The sequence below is a fragment of the Etheostoma spectabile genome, chromosome 11 (genome assembly GCF_008692095.1).
Source record: "Etheostoma spectabile isolate EspeVRDwgs_2016 chromosome 11, UIUC_Espe_1.0, whole genome shotgun sequence".
NCBI classification, from domain to species: domain Eukaryota; kingdom Metazoa; phylum Chordata; class Actinopteri; order Perciformes; family Percidae; genus Etheostoma; species Etheostoma spectabile.
Window position 1 is genome coordinate 781,065 of NC_045743.1, and position 18,970 is coordinate 800,034.

At 38.0% G+C, this 18,970-nt stretch overlaps 1 protein-coding gene across 1 annotated transcript; it reads right to left on the reverse strand.

Annotated features, from left to right (window-relative positions):
- Positions 1-2,199: 2,199 nt before the first annotated feature.
- Positions 2,200-13,338, reverse strand: LOC116697892 (interleukin-1 receptor type 2). Its single transcript, XM_032529494.1, has 10 exons — positions 13,120-13,338; positions 10,819-10,908; positions 10,456-10,714; positions 9,774-9,948; positions 6,923-7,091; positions 5,474-5,614; positions 4,793-4,858; positions 4,543-4,678; positions 3,185-3,330; positions 2,200-2,515 (listed from the first exon to the last, which is right to left on the reverse strand). The coding sequence occupies exons 2-10, from the start codon at positions 10,901-10,903 to the stop codon at positions 2,376-2,378; spliced, it is 1,317 nt and encodes a 438-aa protein (XP_032385385.1). The 5' UTR covers positions 10,904-10,908; positions 13,120-13,338; the 3' UTR covers positions 2,200-2,375.
- Positions 13,339-18,970: the final 5,632 nt, after the last annotated feature.

Genomic DNA, 18,970 nt, shown 5'->3' on the forward strand with positions numbered 1-18,970 from the left:
CATAATTCATATTCACATGATATACAATTAGTTTTGTGTCCACACTGTTTTGTTAGATTGCCAGATTTATCCTTTGCCGCACTTACTATCCCAGTTTGAAAAGTGCAGCTATAACTCATGGTTTATTGTATGTAGTGTTGTCATGGAGGCTCCATTTACAACGCTGCCATGCTGAGACCTCTTGTGGCCACACAGGGAAGCAACTTGAGATCAACATCTGCATCTGAACTGATCAAACTATCCTTAACCCAAAACAAACACCCATAACTTAGACTTGTTAAATAAATACCGGTGTAAGTCATCACGGCTTTAACTATGAAACTCTTTCTGTAAATCCTTCCCGCTTTATGTCTAAATGTATGTAGAAGTTCGTGTTTTATAACACTAGTTATTCTGTTTCAGTTTGATTTTATTCACTAATCACTTTGTGATGATGCTGTTAGTGCTGCAGAGTAAACTGGAACAATTCTACATATGAATAGTTCTCTTTCTGTGTCTGTGAAGGGTGGCTCAGACGTTGGGTGGAGGCCTTTCTGTGTGGAGTTTACATGTTTTCTCCATGTCTGCGTGGGATTCCTCTGTGTGCTCCTGTTTCCTCCCACAGTCTCGATACAGGTAAGGTGATGTGGGAAACTCCAAATCACATGTTGGTGTGGCTGTGTTCTGCCTTTTACTCCGTGCACCATGGGACAGGCCCACACAACCACAGAGAGGATGTGGTTTAAACGATGGATGGATGTGTTTCTAGAGACTTCTGTGGTGCTCAATGGTGACCTTACTGCACTGTACTGATGATGAATGATGGGTCTTCCACAATGGTAAATCATGCAAAAGAAGATCAAATGTAAAACAGATAGTAGAGTAGCTTCTTGACTTTGTTAGTTTCAGGTTTTAGCATCATACATTTATTCAGCTGTGCTTCAGAGAGTGTATTTAAACACAATAAGTAATGTATTCATTACCCACAGAAAATTATGCATTGTTAGATTTTAGCCCTCAACGCTATTATATACTTAATATTAAACTATGGCAACAATTATTTAGTGTGTGTGTATATGTGTGTGTATAACTATAACTATACATAGGAGGAGGAACTAGGGCAGAGAGGACAATAAATACACATACACATAAATACCTGGACACTTGAACACTTGACTCGACACTGACACTTGACAGATAATTTCTGGTAAATGTCTTTTTATAGCCAAAAGTTTTTATTGTTATTATTATTACTGTTATCTTTAAACTGTCTTTTTCTGTACTGTATTCTTCTTGCTAAAAACTGATGCTGGAAATTTCAATTTCCTTGCGGGAGTCATCCCAAAAGGATTAATAAAGTTAAGTTTATAGTATATATATATATATATATATATATATATATATATATATATATATATATATATATATATATATATATATATATTTATATAGACTTCTCTTTATGAGAGACAAGTATTTTTTCACACCATTTTTTTTAGTATAGTTTGCCATGTCAGTGTGCAGATTTTCAAATGAACTGTACTGTAATAGATGCTTAGTTGAGAACATTTATTACATTTACACCACACACACACACACACACAGTAGCCACTTTATTGGGCACAGCTACACAATTTATTAAAATCCATTGCAACAGCTCAGCTGTAAAGTCTACCTTTACAAAGATAATGTTGAGTTTTGATCAACACATTCATTTAACTATGTTTATCATTGAGGCAGTGGTTTTGAACTGGACTGTTGGACTACACTTAACTGTTTCCAATGGTCTTCCCCTTTCGTGTTTGTAACTGGGATAGACAAAACGTAAGAAATCTCTGACGTTGTCTGAGTGGCCACTGGGTGTGCGTTATTTATCGGAGGGTTTGAAAGACAAAACAAACAAATGAAACTACTTCACATTGAAATTAATGTTGTATACATGCAGGGCAACGTTTTTGGCCACTAGCAACTGTTGCAGGGGGATTTTAAAATTCACTAGCCACACAGGCTTTTTACTAGCCAATTTTAAAGGGGAAATACAGGAAATGCACAAACATTGTTCTTGAACTTGTTGTGAATACACGTATAAGTGCTGTCAAGTTAATAAAATAAAATATAATCAATAACTGTTAGAATACATTTTTTTTCTATATTTAGAAAAAGATACAAAAGAGAACTTTTACAATGGCTACAACTAAATAACCAAACGCATGTAATTTGCCACATAAACACATCCAATATCATTCAAAAGTAACAATGCAGCTACTGGTTCTAAAACACTGAATCCCTGTAAAAGGAGAGTTGAATAACAGGTACTTGTGGTGCCACTGCACGTCATCACATGCACACAATGTATGACAGACTAATTGGATGTAACCGCAAATGGAGTGTGTGTGTTAGAAGGTGCTGTTTTGCCGTGCCAGAAAGTAATCCCTTTTCTTTTTAGGTTTGAAGAGGACATAGAGGAATGCAGAAACCACAGCCAGGAAGCAGGACACGGCCACCACAGCTACCACCAGCCACGTAAATGTGGAGTCTGTGAAGAGAGAGACCAAGGTAAATGAACGTATTTATACAAAGGCTTCTGGTCGTCTTGATCAACGCTAAGGACATTTAAGTGAATCAGACCTTTAATTGGCTAGTGGTTAGGATACTTTGCAGCTGGTTATTTACAGAGATATTGGAACGCGGCTTCATTGTTAAAGAAGGTTTTGGTCCGAAGCAAAAGCAGTCAGACAATCAGACTGGTTTCAACCAAACCTCCAGCTTAAGCCAAACTTATGTAAGGAGGGCAAACATTAAAATATTACCCAAACCGTCCATTATAAACATCCATCACAGTTTAACATGGATACTTTGACCTTACATGCTTTCCGTGTTATCCACATACAACTGTGGAAAAATGGATTACAGCCACACTCCATGTAATGGTTTAGGAAATCTGGCTAAACTGCTGGCTTGTTTACAGTCTTATTGTCTGACTGCTTGTTTCTTGTGCTGTCTGGCGTATAGTGCTGTAGTCCCAGATCTCAGCAGTTACTTTAGTAAGTACAATGTCACGTACAATGTCATCATAATCAACACAGATAGCCCAATAAAAGAAATACAACATACCGGTTAATATGTCCAATATACTCAGTGACAAAAATGTTTTGTAGGGCTCTCTCATTCACACACTGTATGTACACACAAACACACAACTCACCCTCTAGTTGAAGCTGCGTGACCACTTCCTGTCTACCTCCTTGGTTCTGAGTGACACATTTGAGCTCTGTCTTCACGTCTTGTTCTGTTATCGCTACAATAACTAGCCTCAACTCAATCTGGCAGCCTTCAGACACCCGGGTCACCCTGGAAGCATTGAGACAGACATTTGTTAGCATGGTATGATTGAAGTTGTAACTCATGGCTGAAACTAGACAAGATGTAAATACGCTTTAATCACAAGTTGGAAATCCTAGCACTCAGAAAGGGACAGACAGTATCAAGAAGGTACAATCCAGGTGGTAGCAACTAATTGAACAGGTAGTATTACTTCTAATAGTGTTTTGAGTATTAGTGTTTAGTCATTTCTTAACTATGTCTACAGTGTAAAAAGCCTAATTCAAATATTTCGGTATGCATCTTGAAAAGACAAACAGTTCAAAGTTTTCAAGTTTGATTGTAGTTTTCAAACTAATCTTAAATCATGTTTTCATCTTTCTCTGCCAGGTGGGGGCATCAAAGTGCATTATTTACTGCTTGCAATTTGGCTTGATCTCTTTTGGGGGGCAACACAGTCTCACATAGCCAGACCTATCTCCACGGCGTGTGTCCATTATCATTCTGCTATAGAGGGGAGGGGGGACCACTCACAATCGTCTAGGGGGGGGGGGGATAAGCCCAGCATGCAGCTACGGTAGCTTTGCAAAATAGTTTTAGGAGAGAACTTGTTTTTGGTTGAACGTTTGCACATAGAGAGGCGGGCCCTTGCATTAAAATGGCTAAATCCCCACAAAATAAATACATCTTCTTTGTATAGCTTTACAACCATTTACCAGATAAACCAATCAGCCAGGCCTGCCTCATCACATGATCCAAATCTTCATCAGTTCAGTCACTTGAAATACACGGCTAATTGCAGGCTTTCAGCCACAGTCCACATCCTGCGAGTCAAACTAGGGGCAACAATAAGCCTGACACTGGTTAAAGTTAGATTAAGTTGATATTCCCTTAACCCTAAACTAGTGTACTCAAAAAAAATGAATAAGGGGGTTTGTGGACTTTAAATAGTTTTTTAATGTTCAGTTTACTTAAAATAAATGTCTTTGTTAGGCTAAACTGTTATTTTCGAGTAAAATCCATGTAATTTGTGATTATTATTACCAATAAAAAACTATAAATGTGTTGATAAATCCCAAAACATTTCTATAAAGTGAATAAGGAATGCAATACTTGTTACATCCTGAAGATGGCAGTAAGACTGAAACTGAGATACTTGAACTCCTGACCAGACCTTCCGTGGTTTTACCACAGGTGTCAGCACTGATCAGAAATATCTACCAAAAACCAATCAGCAATTACCTCTTTCCCCCTTGCAGAGCCCGTCTGTCCATGTATGAGGACTCCACCGATTGGTCGTTGACCAGCCATGTGACCAGAGTGGATTCTGTCATTTGACATTCAGTGAACACCTTGCAAACCAGCTCCACTCCCGAACCTAAAAGCAGGGAAATCAGCATTACACCTTAACAGATTCCAAATATGCTTTCTATTCATTAAATCATTTTAAATATAAGCACAAGATATATTAGTAATTATTTTTATTACTCACCATGCACACTTTCAAAAATGGTTCCATTCAGTGGCGAGACGATCACAGGTGGTCGGATCACTGGAGCTAGGACGTAAGGAAACACATTAAATCGGAAGGATCAATTTTATTGTCCCTACAGGGTAATTCATATTCTTTAACCCTTGTGTTGCCCTCGGGTCAACTTGACCCATTTCCAAGTGTTTTACATGAGAAATATTAGATTTCTTTCAATCAGATTGCTCCAAAATAACATGGATGATTCCATACGACGTTCTTCAGGTAAATTGATGATTACTGTCATTGAATTTTTTGGGTGTTTTATTTAATGTTATAGAATTTGAATTATTTTTCAAAACAGTATCCGGACTTAACTTTGACATCTACCCATCTGAGATCCACTCAACATCCTCTGATCTTAACTATTAGTCAAAATAATTCATAATTCCTGTCTTTTTAACTAAAAACTCATGTATAATTTGATATAAGTGAGGTTTGTAGGCCATGAATTCCAAGAATAAGTGTAAAACCTATTATTAAACTAGCTCAGGTTTTTAAAAAAGAGACAAAAACATGGAAAAAGTGACAAATAAATCAGAAAGAAATTACAAAAATATCGGAAAAATTCAATTTTGGCCTCAAAGGGCAAGTTCATGATTAACGGGAAGACAACGCAAGGGATAAAGTAGAAGAAGAACTCACTGTGAATGGTGCCGCTGCTGCTGCTGATTAGCCCTGGGTTAGCCATCATGGAGAGGTCAGGTACACTGGTGGGGGTGGTGATGGTGGGGGTGGTGATGGTGGTGATGGTGGTGGTGGTAGTTGAGGTTACAGGATCTAGACCTTCACACACAGTAAGACAGGGGTGAACACTCACAAAGAGCCATGACACGTTCATAATAAATCATTCCAGGTAACAGGGTTTTTGTGGAGTTCTGTTTCTCTTTGTGCATCTTGTGTGAGATTGAGTGGTACGGTCCCTGTGGCTAAAGGGGGGGGGGGCAGTAGGGAGTTGGATGGGAACCGGAGGGTCATCGGTTCAAGTCCCCGTATGGACCAAAGCACAGAGTGTGGCTTGGTAGCTGGAGAGATGCCACTTCACCTCCTGGGCACTGCCAGGTGCCCTTGAGCAAGGCACCATACCCCCCCAACCGCTCAGGGCGCTGGTCCAGCTGGCAGCCCCCCCCCTCTGACATCTCTCCATTAGAGCATGTATAGGTCCTGAGCATGTGTGTGTATTTCAGACCTATGTGTAGTGATTACTAACAAAATGAGTGTGCATTGTAATTTCCCCAATGGGGATCAACAGTATAAATTACAAAATAAATTATTATTAAGTCAGTGTGTTGCACATATTAGGCCAGTAGAGGGCAGACCACGCTAAAAATTGAGAAAGCGATGAAGAAAACTAAGATATCCAGTTGATTAATGGATATGATTTTTACTAAAGATCCTGTAATTACAGCAGCATTTAGTATTATTTCTATGTTTAAAAAATGTGGTGTTGTACTGACTCAATTTGTGGATTTTTTTGAAATCAATATGTACTTTTTTTTAAGTTAGTTTTTTTATGTTTATGATTAAACAGAGCAGAAATTAAATATGACTGGAGAGGTATTTACATAAATCCACAAAACATATAGAGCGGTATGTGCAGGCTGTATATACTCGTACAGCTGCACTAATAAGTATTACTTAACAAGGGCCAACCCTTGTTTATTTATTTATAATATTCATAATTAGGTTTTAAAATATAACCTGTAATGTTTCAGATCTAATTCAGCCCACACCCGTCAGTTTGGCCATTCATAAAAGACTAACATGTGTTGTGCCAATGCATGTATCTCTGTTGACTGCTTTAAAATGCAATGTTTGAGAGATGCTACTGGTAATACATCTAATATGTTGTATAGTCAAGTGTTTTATGGATATTCATAAAATTACTTCTATGTAATGTGGTGTAGGCTACAGGCTATCTGGTCATATTGCTGTTGGTTATGTTTAACGTGATGATTACGTGCTGCGTGAATAGAGTATACAATTATTTTAAGTATACGTACTGTAGGCTAATAATAAGTGTGCCCTCCCATGCATTTCATTAGCCCCCCTTAAGACTGAGGTCTGGCGACGGGTCTGTGTGCCACCACCCACCTTCCACATCGAGCTTGATGGTGCGGCTGACTTTGTACTGCTGGCCGCTGATGAGCGCTCTGAGCTTGCAGGTGTAGACGCCCGCGTGGGATCGCGTCACAGCAGGAATGATGAGTCTACCTCTGCTCTGGAGGAAGGAACCCGCTCTGCCCAGCTGAGGGGGGGAGTCCTGTCAGGAAGCAAAACACTGCGTCACACAAAGGGAAGAAACGAGGCACTAACACTCAAAGGATTTAATCTTACATAACTGATGCTGTGTGAGTTTTTTAAGTTTGAAGTATTAGGGGGGGGCAGTAGCTCAGTCCATAGGGAGTTGGGTTGGGAACCGGAGGGTCACCGGTTCAAAACACCGTATGGACCCAAAAAGTTGGGAGCGTGGATTGGTGGCTGGAGAGATGCCAGTTCACCTCCTGGGCACTGCCGGGTGCCCTTGAGCAAGGCACCGTACCCCCCCCCCCCCCCCCCCCCGACTGCTCAGGGCGCTGGTTCAGCTGACAGCCCACTCACTCTGACATCTCTCCATTAGAGCATGTATAGGTCCTGAGTATGAGTGTGTTAGTGGTGGGCGATACTGCAAAATTTGGTATCGATCCGATACCAAATACATATAGGGTCCGTATTGCCGATACCAATACGATACTTTTTACTTAAAAAAATACTTTTGTGTAGGGGAGAGCATTTCATTATTTCTGAGGTGAATGAATGATCAATTCTTTAGGCAATATTTTTTTATTAATGTATTGAAGTGCACAAAATTATTAGTTATTAGGCACTGTAGAATTAATACAAACCAAATTTTACAGCCTTTTAAAAAAATAAAGGATAACAAAACATTCTCCCTTTTTTCTGGTTTTAAAATCAAATGGAAGTGGATTGAGTTCCCTCCTCATTTCTTCGTTTTTGTAGATCAGCATTTTCCTTGTCGTGTGTTTTTAAGTGTTTGTATAGGTTTGTAGTGTTGCCACAGTATCGAATGCTCTTTTTACACGTATCACAAGTTGCAGTATTATCATTTAGTGCCGTAAATTAGCTCCACACAACGCTTCTCTTCCTCTCGGCCATCCTGATCTCTCATTCAACGTGCTATCGGTCTCGCTGCTCCTCTGCCCGTTGTGTCAGTGAGTCACGTGACGACACAACAACGAATCGCAGCAGAGGAGCAGGAGGGGGAGGAGGAGCAATGTGGGCCGAGATGTGAAAGCGGCGTTTGCTCAGGAAGGTGGAAGACACAAGCAAAATATAGTGAACGTAGAGGAGAGCTATCTAAATTAAAATATCGATTCAATTACAGTTGTATCGATCAAATACCAATACCAGCGTTGGCATCGATACTATCGATATTTAGATCGATCCGCCCACCCCTAGAGTGTGTATTTCAGGCCTGTGTGTGAGTACTAACAAAAAGTGTGTACACAGAGTGTAGTGCAGTAATTTCCCCATTGGAGACTAATAAACAAATTAATAATTTTTTTTTTTATCCATACAATGGGAGGACGTTTAGTGTGTTACAGTGTTAGATGAGGTTTTGATGTTAGACCTGTACCGTAAGCTCGTAAAAATAACAACTTTGATGGAAATAATCTCCTTCTACCTAAGTGTACTGTTGCTCCTCTCCCCTCTCCCGATGACAGACATCACAATATCTCACTATGGTAAATAGATTTTGCCGTTAGCTTTATCATTTTTCTGTTGAGACTACATGAGTTGTGGCACAGTTTTCCATACGAAGTGGTTCAACATGTTACAGTGTGCACATTGTAAAGCTCTGAAACAAACCTTTGATTCTGAGCAACAGGAATAAAATTGACTCGACAAAGTGTCAATGCTAAAAAAACATCATCTTAGTAAGTAGTTTTTGTCTTCTATTAATTGATTCATTATTTATTTATTATTATTTTGAAAAGTCTTCTTTTCCTAAAACAAGTTGAGTAACTTTCTAAAATTGTAATTTCCCCACTGGGAATGAATCAAATAAAAAAGCAAAGTATAAGTAAAATGAAAGTCAATATTTGGAAAGAAAAAAAAGAAGCTGAACTAAATTAGGAAATTAGGACATTTGATTTTAGAAATTCCTTAAAACTGATTTATATTGGAAACCGGTTAAAACCAGTTAACAGTAAAACAGAAACAAAAGGTTCTGGTTCAAAACACACTAATTTCTAGTCAGCCTTTTGTTGAAATTGGATTCTGTGGAAACTTAAAAAAAAAAATCAAGACATCTTTTGAGACAAGCTTTTAACTAGCAACATGGCTAAGTATTTAATGTGTTGCTGTTTTATTTGTTTTTACTGTAAAGCTCCCTTCTTGTCTGTGAAAGGTGCTAAATGAATAAAGTTGACTTACTCACTTGAAATCACAAAGTTGAAATTGTGCAACAGAGTGAAGGGCAGACAATTTGTTTAAAAAAAATCCAATCATTGAACTATTGGTGCTGAACAAGATATAAACAATATACATATACATACACTACCGGTCAAAAGTTTGGGGTCACTTAGAAATTTCCATTGCACTCCATTATAGACAGAATCCCAGCTGAGATCAGTTGTTGTTTTTTTAACCAGGGCAGTAATCAGATTACATTATGTGCTCACATAATTGCATAAGGGTTGTCCAATCTTTTCTTAGTTAGTTTTTTTTAAATGATATCAGATTAGTAAACAGAATGAGCCTTTATAACATTGGATGAATGGTTGCTGATAATGGGCAATGTAGATATTGCATTAAAGATCACCCCCCCCCACCCACTCAGATCAGCTGCTATCCTGTCTATAATGGAGTGAAATGGAAATTTGTAAGTGAACCCAAACTTTTGACCGGTAGTGTATATACATATAAGTGTTTTTGCTCTCACCTTGTGCCACTCTACCAGTCTGTCTGTGTTGTTGAAGTCACTCAGAGACGGACATGAGACGCTCAGACTCTCTCCCACCATGGCTTGGTACGGGTGGATCATCTTCTCCATGTCAACAGAAGTGGACTTGTATACTTGTAGGGTGATGCTCCCAGTTACACAGTAGGTTTCATTTCTGGAGACAAAAGTGATGACCAAGGTGTAGTAAAAACAATGTATTTGCTCTGCAAGCAAGAAGACTGAATCTCTGCTAGTTTCAGAGAGGCACTTTTGTAGTTCAGTTTGTAGTTAAGTTCATTAACGTCTATGGAGGGAGGCAAGACCAAGGACAACCTTTAGAAAATTAAGAGTAGGTAACAAAAGCGATATTTGGTGCATTTTCTGTCTGAACATCAAAGGAATTTAATTTTCACATTTCCTACCATGTAATGTTTAACGTAACAGCAAGCAGTTAAAAAAAGTAGGAGACACAAAATAATATATATACATATGTAGATTTTCTTTATTAGCTTATTAATACTTATTTATTCAGTTGACACACTGTGCTTGCCTTGTCATTTATTGGTAGTAAGACTAAGGTTTCTTTAAGCCACTATTTCCAAATGAAGTTCAGCTGAGCATAATGAACATGGCCATACAGGTCAGGATTAAAAATGAGTTTTTACAAAGTGTTAATGCCTACCTGTACGTGCAGATATATTTCCCTGAGTCGGAGGCCTGAGCTGGGAGGATCCACAGCTGTTTATTACGCTGCTGTACACGCCCTTCACCCTGAAAGGCCACACCCTCCGTCCCATTGTCCTTGGTGATGAGGAACGTTGCTGTTGGGGGGGCGATTTTGCGTTTTTTAAGCACTCTCTCGAACATTGAGAAAGAGAGTATTACGGCCTCGCCCTCCAATCTTAATATATTCACCTCTGGAGACACCAAATAGCAGCCTTCTGCAGGGGAAACATAATTATTTCAGTTAAAGCAACATTTGGGTTAAAGAGTTTAATTCTGTTATTAACAATACGTGCATCTACACAACAGACGTCATGCTTACCTTCCATGGGCAGAGGAGGTAGTCGAAGTATTCCATAAACGTATTCGATGACAACCACAGCAAACATCAATACCAAGCGGACCATGATGGCTGCACAGATGCAAAAAGTTTAATAATAAAAGACCGGCCGACAAAATGTGAAGTGGTGTCTAACCAATGGGCTGTTTGAGAGAGTTGCTTTCAGCTCTCAGTGAGAAGTATTTGGTTTAACACTAGTAGGCAAAAGATGTAGAGTGTGAGAGGAGAACAACCACAGTAAGAATAAGGAAAAATGCCACTTTTCTCATCAAAATATGAAAGCTCTTTAAGACTAATGGAGGTAAACTAAAATATTAAATTCGAGAGACTTGTCTATGTTCTGAGGTTGTTGTCCTCAAGCAGCTAAGACGTTAATGACGTCTAGTGTTAATTTGAACCCTTTTTGTAGTAAAATGTAAAACTTGTGACATCAGAAGAATTCATCAAAACGCACCCCGCCCCCACGCTGAGCACTCACATTTAACACGGCGGGGTTTACCAGCAGAAGCAAAAGAGATGAGTCACCTGTTTAAACGGTGGAAAGCCACTGATGTCAGAGGTCAGCCACATTAATAACTAACAATATTGATACATGCAAACAAAAATACAGTTATCAACTAAATATTCACAACTACGAATATAGGCTTGTTTTTTCGTCATAAAACATGAATAACTTAACAGAATAGTTGTCTGGTGTTAGTCAAAGTATTAAAGACGTGTCGATACGTTTTAGGAGCGATAGCACGTTTAACCCTGAATTTAGATTTTAAGTGGTGGGGCTGCACTTTAATTCACATTAAGATCTGATCTTTACCGGGATATATATATATATATATATATATATATATATATTATATATATATATATATATATCTATACACAATGGATGGATACTTGAAATTAAGATGCAACAGAATATAAATTTGAATAACATATCTATTAACTACTACAGAAGACATTAGCAAAATACAGTAGCTATATACCTGACTAGATTGATTAGATGATGCTCTAGTAAACAGAATATATATATATAATATATATATATATATATATATATATATATATATTATATAGTCAGGTATATAGCTACTGTATTTGCTAATGTCTTCTGTAGTAGTTAATAGATATGTTATTCAAATTTATATTCTGTTGCATCTTAATTTCAAATATTCTATTGCATACAAAATTAGGTTTTACTCCACATTATAACTGTTTTATGCTATTCCTTTTTCGGTTTTAGCTGGGTTTGGTCAGACAGGAAGAAAATCTCTTGGGTTTGTGCAGAGAATTTGTGTTGCAGAGTTAAACCATCGTTTCCATGATACAAGCTAATTTTCACTTCTGCTCTAGCGTCTGACGAGTCATAATTCTTTAACACTATCAAATCTTTGGATCAGTGCGTCATCGAAAGGCAATCCCATTCATAAAATCTATGGGAGTGTTGTAATTGTCATGCAGTGAGTCACAATGCTAATGTTACAGATCAAACATCATCTGGGATTAAATAGAAACTTTGTCACATGGATAGTATCGACTTTAAAAAAAAGAAAGAAAAATCCAACCAATCACTGATATGATACACTCATGTTATAGAGTATGTAGGCGTTAACTCAGTTTCTGACTAATATGAGAAAACATTACTTTGTTTTGTGACAAAAAAGGGTACAGATAATATAGTAATGTACTGTATATTTTTTGTAATTGCACTTTTTAAATAAAAACGTTTGGTCACAAAAAAATAGAAATAAAAAAATAAATACATTTGTATTTCTATATTTTATGATTATTACATGATTTATTTCCTTATTGAATTATGGCAGATTATGTGTAAATATTAGCAAACCTAAATAATATTTATTTAATAATACAATTTCAAAAGTTTATTCATAGATTATTTGAGCATTTTTGGATGAATCTCAAGCCGTTGTAAATTAATTAAAGATGCCGTCGGATTGTATATTGTACACAGTGTACGTTCAAACTAAAAAATATAAGCATTAGTGCAAAAAAAAGTAAAAAATCCTACAATGCAAAAATATTGCATTACAAGAATGTATACAAATATGTTTTGTAAATATAAACGGCAGACAGTATTACACTAATTATATCAACAAATAATGTACATGTACAAGTACATACAAACATACTACATATGCGCACACACGCACACACGCACACACACACGCACGCACACCACACACACACACACACACACACACACACACACACAATGTAGCCAGATGCACTTGCATGTGATAACACATAAGCAGCAGCCGGGTGTACTCACGGTGTCCAGGTGAGACGGGGGATCCTGGCAGTGTGACCGTGACGATGTGGTGACGGAGTGGACTCCAGCTGGATGTCGTCAGTCGGCTCAGGGGGAACCTGGTCTTTCTTTTCAAGGTTCCCACCCCTCTCAGATGGAATTTTCTGATGTTTCCCAATGTAACGCAGTGAACTGTACAGCGCACAACTCACATCGTCTGACTCCTCAACACAAACATATGCAACACACACACACACACACACACACACACACACCACACAACACACACACACACACACACACAACACACACACACACACACACTAAGGTTAATTCCAAATAGGTTTATTCTGAAAATGGCAGTGGTTTAGTTCTAAGTGTTACAACTGTTGTAGCTGTTCCTCTGGCGTCATCTGCCTCTTGCGTAAGTGGTGTCTTTATGTTTGTTTTAACACATGCAGACACACACACACACACACACACACACACACACACACACACACACGATAATTAGTAATGGGTTGTTTTTCACTACTAGCAGCCGGTTTTTGCACACAGACGCTACAGTGCCTCTAACTCTTAGATAAAAAGCAAATAATCCTATTCCTTTCAGCATTAAATTTGAGACAAAGACTTTGGGTTATTTTCTTGTTGACCCCTCTCTAAGCCAATTGTTATTATTTTGTTTTAATGTTGTATTAATATTTTAGTTTCCATTATTCAGCTTATGACCTAAGATTGGACATTTGTTGTATTTTAATGAGCTGTCACTTTCAACCAATACATTTTGGTAACCTCATGACTATTGCTCTGTATTGTCATCTATTTGTTATTTTAAGATCCAAAGCTGATCATTTGATGATCACTTGATGTGGCCTTTATCTATTTCCAGAGCTGCTCAGTCAGTTGACCAGAGGGCGAATTAGTTAAACTGGAGTGGCAGCACATCTCACCGGTGACAGCTTCCGTGGTGTTTTGTCAGCTTTTATACCTCATGATTAGTGAATAACAAACCAGACATGCTGTAGTCACATGTCCGGCAGCCACACTCCCTAATTTTTCTTGTAACGTAGTACATGACCATGCTCACATTTACCAAAGCAGGTGACATTTTAAATTGCAATAGGTAGAAACCAGGGGAGGAATGGCCCTGTAGAGACGCTTTATGTGACGATAGACTGCTTTTACCAGGCCTACCGAGATTTATAATCGGGCTGTTTAGGTTTGGTTGTTTTTGTGGTGTATTAGAGCAGCAATGTGCAGAATGCAAAAAACCTGAATGAGACCTCCTCCGGCAGCCTTCCATCTTCTTCACATGGGAACCCTCTCTCTTGCCCGCTCTCTGAACTTATTGTGATTGGACAAAGGGGCGGCTTTGGCTCAGTGGTAGAGCGGTTGCCTGCCAATCTGAAGGTTGGTGGTTCAATCCCTGGCCCTGCAGGCCCTGCATGTTGAAGTGTCCCTGGGAAAGACACTGAACCCCGAGTGTGCTGTGCATCGGAGTGTGAATGTGTGCGAGTGTGTATCTGATGAGCAGGTGGCACCTTGTACGGCAGCCTCGGCCACAGTGTGTGAATGGTGAATGTTTCATGTATGATGTAAAAGCGCTTTGAGTAGTCGTTAAGACTAGAAAAGCGCTATATAAATACAGCACATTTACAAATCACAGCAAGATTATCTGAACATTTTTAAAAATCTAAAAAGTGTCAAGAGGCGGTGCAGACGTCTCGTTTTCTCCTAGACCATTTAAAATACAATATGCTGAAAGATTATTATGGATTTTTTCTGTTTCTCTCTTTGTGTCAATTGCCTGCGTCCATGTTGCAAGGACGGTAGAGACACAATGTCCCATGGGAAGACAGGCAGGGACAGAGCGTTGCCAATACGTTGGCTAGCTAACAGGATTCTTTTGTGAATCTCCCTGAATTGTTGTGGGTGTGAGAAGCAAGCTGTTGCTAAAAAGCAAGAAAATACAAATACTTCATGTAAGCAGACTTTGCTTGAAGAAGAACTATTTGCTTGTATAAACACATTTTTAAAAACAACTGTGTAATTGTAATGTGACTCACTGTTCTGGCATCTTCCTGCGTAGAAACTATCGTGTGTCCCCCCCCCCCCCCCCCCCATTGTGCATTATTGTGGATTACTCGATGTGGCTGATATATTGATTATGACTGAACAATATAGACAGACCATGCAGATGACATGAGAACTCTTCAATCAATCATTCAATACTCTTTAGTCACATTTATACTTTATTTCTATTTTCACAGAAGACTTTTTATATTAAACTAGATTTTGTTTTAAGATTATATTTTTGGGCAGTTTTGGGCCTTTTATTTTCCCAGGACAGTTGAAGAAATTAAACGGGAGAGAGAAGGGGAATGATGTGCAGCTAAAGGGCCACAGGTTGGTCAAACACACCTTCTATATCCTCTATATGTGTGCACCTGCTCTACAAACTGAGCTAACCCGGCAGCTACCGTATTAAACTGGATTTAAAGGAGTACTCCCATTAATTTAACATTCTCCTATGACAAGGTCACTCAACCACCAACAGTTTGTTTGGAGTTTCAGCAGCGTTATGCTAGTAGCAGTTACTGTAACCCAGAGTCTTAAATAGATTACATAGAAACTTTGTCACATGGATAGTATCGACTTTAAAAAAAAAAAAAGAAAGAAAAATCCAACCAATCACTGATATGATACACTCATGTTATAGAGTATGTAGGCGTTAACTCAGTTTCTGACTAATATGAGAAAACATTACATCGCTTTGTAATAAAAAAAAAAAAGGGCACAGATAGAGTAATGTACTGTATATTTTTTTGTAATTGCAATCTTTAAATAAAAACGTTTGGTCACGAAAAAAATAGAAATAAAAAAATGTATACATTTGTATTTCTATATTTTATGAATCTTATCTTATTGAATCTTATTTTAGGAGTCTTAAGCCTCAAGCTTTTATTTACACATGCAGTACTACTCACAAAGACCTGAAAACAGACTTTGACCCCCGTTTTTTGCAGTTTACCTGAAAAAAAGTAGCAGACATTCATATTTTTTAGGAGTTTCACAATTAACAGGAAGTATTGTTTATTATTGTCTGTTTGCTAGAGGGGGATACTACTTAGTGCAAAATGAAGAATAAGCAAGCAAAAAAAATGCCTTTCAAACGCAACAGCTGTGTTCTGCTGAACTGACTGAAACAGGACATGCCATTCATTAAACTCCGACTGGTCATTGAGAAAGAAAGAGATGTTGCATATTTTGGGAATTCTCCAGATGGGCTCATCACCTGCTGTATCTGATACTCGGTAACACTGGACAGATGACTGAACAGTTTAGACAGACCTGTTGTTGTTTTTTGTTCCATCTAACTAGTATATTTGTTGTCTATTAATGCATTGATCATTTTGTCCATTTATTGATTAGTTCAAGGGTCATTAACGTATTTCAAGCCAAGGACCCCTTAACTGAAATCAAGTTGCATATTAAACTGGGCCTACAATAACGTGTGGGGCTGCCTAAAACCATTATACATATCTTTTGCATAGAATACTAAATTATTAAAATAGCTTGTTCATTTTAACCTGATTTTACAAATCCTATCATCAGTAGGGATCCATATTTAATAATATACTGAATTAATTTTAGGACTTTTTCATTTTTATTGTTTTGGGGCTTTTCCCTTTATTGTCATGCCAGTGGATAGACATGACATGGGAGAGAGATGGGCGGATGACACGCAGCAAAGGGCCACAGCTTCGATTTGAACCCAAAAGAAACTAAAAAACGTAACATTAATTTGGAGCCCCCCCCCCCTGCATTGACCAATCAGTGTCCAATATGATGTTGTCAAATGTCTTGTTTTGTCCACAATTCAAATATCTTCAGTTTACTTAACGTAATAATATTTAGGAAGCTGGAATCAAACATTGACTTTTTTTTTTATCAGTAAATACCAAAATGGTGATTCATTTAATAGTTGTAATCGATTCATTTTGGCATCTCTACTCCCGGCCACTCAACATATCAGAATATTACACTTTTGGTCAACTGAACCCATTTCTGTTTAGGAGCCATCTATCAACTGGAGAGCAGTACATTTTGTGCATCTCAGGTAAAAGCAGTTCCTCTTGCCTCTTGGTGACGTAGCCAAAATGCAACAGCAAGAATTAAAGACTGATATCTACAGTGGTGGCATCTTTTTAACATCATACTTTTAAAGATGATGATACAGGAATCTGCTCTCATGGTAAATTACACAGAGAATAAATGCCATTGTTTTGTCACAAAAGTTATGACAAATTCAAGGCTGCGTGGACTCAACCAGAATAGTTTTTAATTTAAATAAAAACCTAACCAAAGACCTTTACGCCTAATGATCTTACCCTAAGTGGAAAATTTGTACAACGCAAGCCAAACACTTTTTGGATGTTTTGGATTTACGGTGACTTTTCAGCAAGTTTTAATTTTAAACACACACAGTTGTGTCTTTTAGGGTCCCACATGCAAATAAATGGCCCTTACATAAGGCATTCTCAGAAAATGACACTCTTTTTAGCAGGGCTTAGATACCCACTCATAGCAAGATCAAACATTTGAACAGGATGGAATTAATTTCCAACACATGCACGGTGAATTCAATGTAACTGTATTGTGAATGACTGAACAGGTTACATATTTTATAATTTTAGTTTAGTGGTTAATTATTGTTGTGTGGGTTTATGTGGAAACAAAGAACTTTAAAAATTGTCTCAAGGATTTATAAAGGGGCGGTTATTAAACAGAAAATCTGTTGAAATGGACCTGAAACATGCAAACTGACGTGTGAAGTCTTTCTGTTGACCAACGTGTTACAACACGTCTCCTTTCAACATGTTTGCATGTGTTTGGGGAACAAACTGCAGCACTGGCCTTTCAGAGATAGGACAAACTCTTCTTTTAAAATTACTTTTCAAAGTTTATTCGAAGAAAAGAAACTTCAGGAAAAGACATGACTTCCTGTCATACACAGAGAGGACATAAGTTAGAGTAGCATGGCAGAAACAGCAGAGGAACAACACATCGCCTCATGTCCGAGCCTGCAGGGAGCGTTACTGTCGTGTGTCCAGGTTGAAGCAGCGCTATGTGAATACCTGAAATGAACAACACGTGTGTTCTTTATTGTTTTGTGAGTAGGTTATTTAGTGGGGTAGGGGGAATATGAAAAAAGAATGAAAGTATCCAAACAAAGAATTAAAGAACCAAGCATATGCATAAAACATAAATATTGTGATGCACATTAGTGTAACAAAACATTGCCTCTGTAAACATTATCTCCACCTAAGGTGAGCGTAATAATAAACCACCCGGGCGCATATTTACGTGTACATAGACTTACAGAAACAACAGAAACTATTGTTAGGCTCTCCAACTAGCTCTAAAACTTAGGAATACACAATGCTTCAAATGATTTTTTTTTTTAAATTTTTTTTTAAAGGATTTTCAAGTAGTGGTTTTCATAACAATGTTTACACGTTTTAAATGCTGCCCACTTGGCACTTTTTCCAACGTGAGTCGGAAATCGCTTTTTCCTCATTGGATATAGACTTAGCTCCCATCCTTTCTTAGCCTGTAAAGAATATCAATAATAACCACATTTTTTTCACTAAGTCAATACAGCCACTCATCAAGGCCTTGATGCAATAAGAGACACACACTGGGTACTACTGCACACACAGACCTCAGACAACACAGCATTGGGGGGGGGGGGGGGTGTCAAAACGGCTTTTCTGTTAAGAGGGATAAAAGTTTTTGTTGCCGACTGACTGACATTTTCGCATGTTAAAATGTTAAAAACACTGCTCACGTGTGTAATCGTTA

Coding starts and splice junctions, on each gene's coding strand:
- LOC116697892 (XM_032529494.1), bottom strand. CDS start 10,903: ATGGTCCGCTTGGTATTGATGTTTGCTGTGGTTGTCATCGAATACGTT. Junction 5,615..6,922: donor CATCAAGCTCGATGTGGAAG/GTGGGTGGTGGC, acceptor CTGTGTGTGAAG/GTCTAGATCCTGTAACCTCA. Junction 4,679..4,792: donor CATTTTTGAAAGTGTGCATG/GTGAGTAATAAA, acceptor CCCTGCTTTTAG/GTTCGGGAGTGGAGCTGGTT.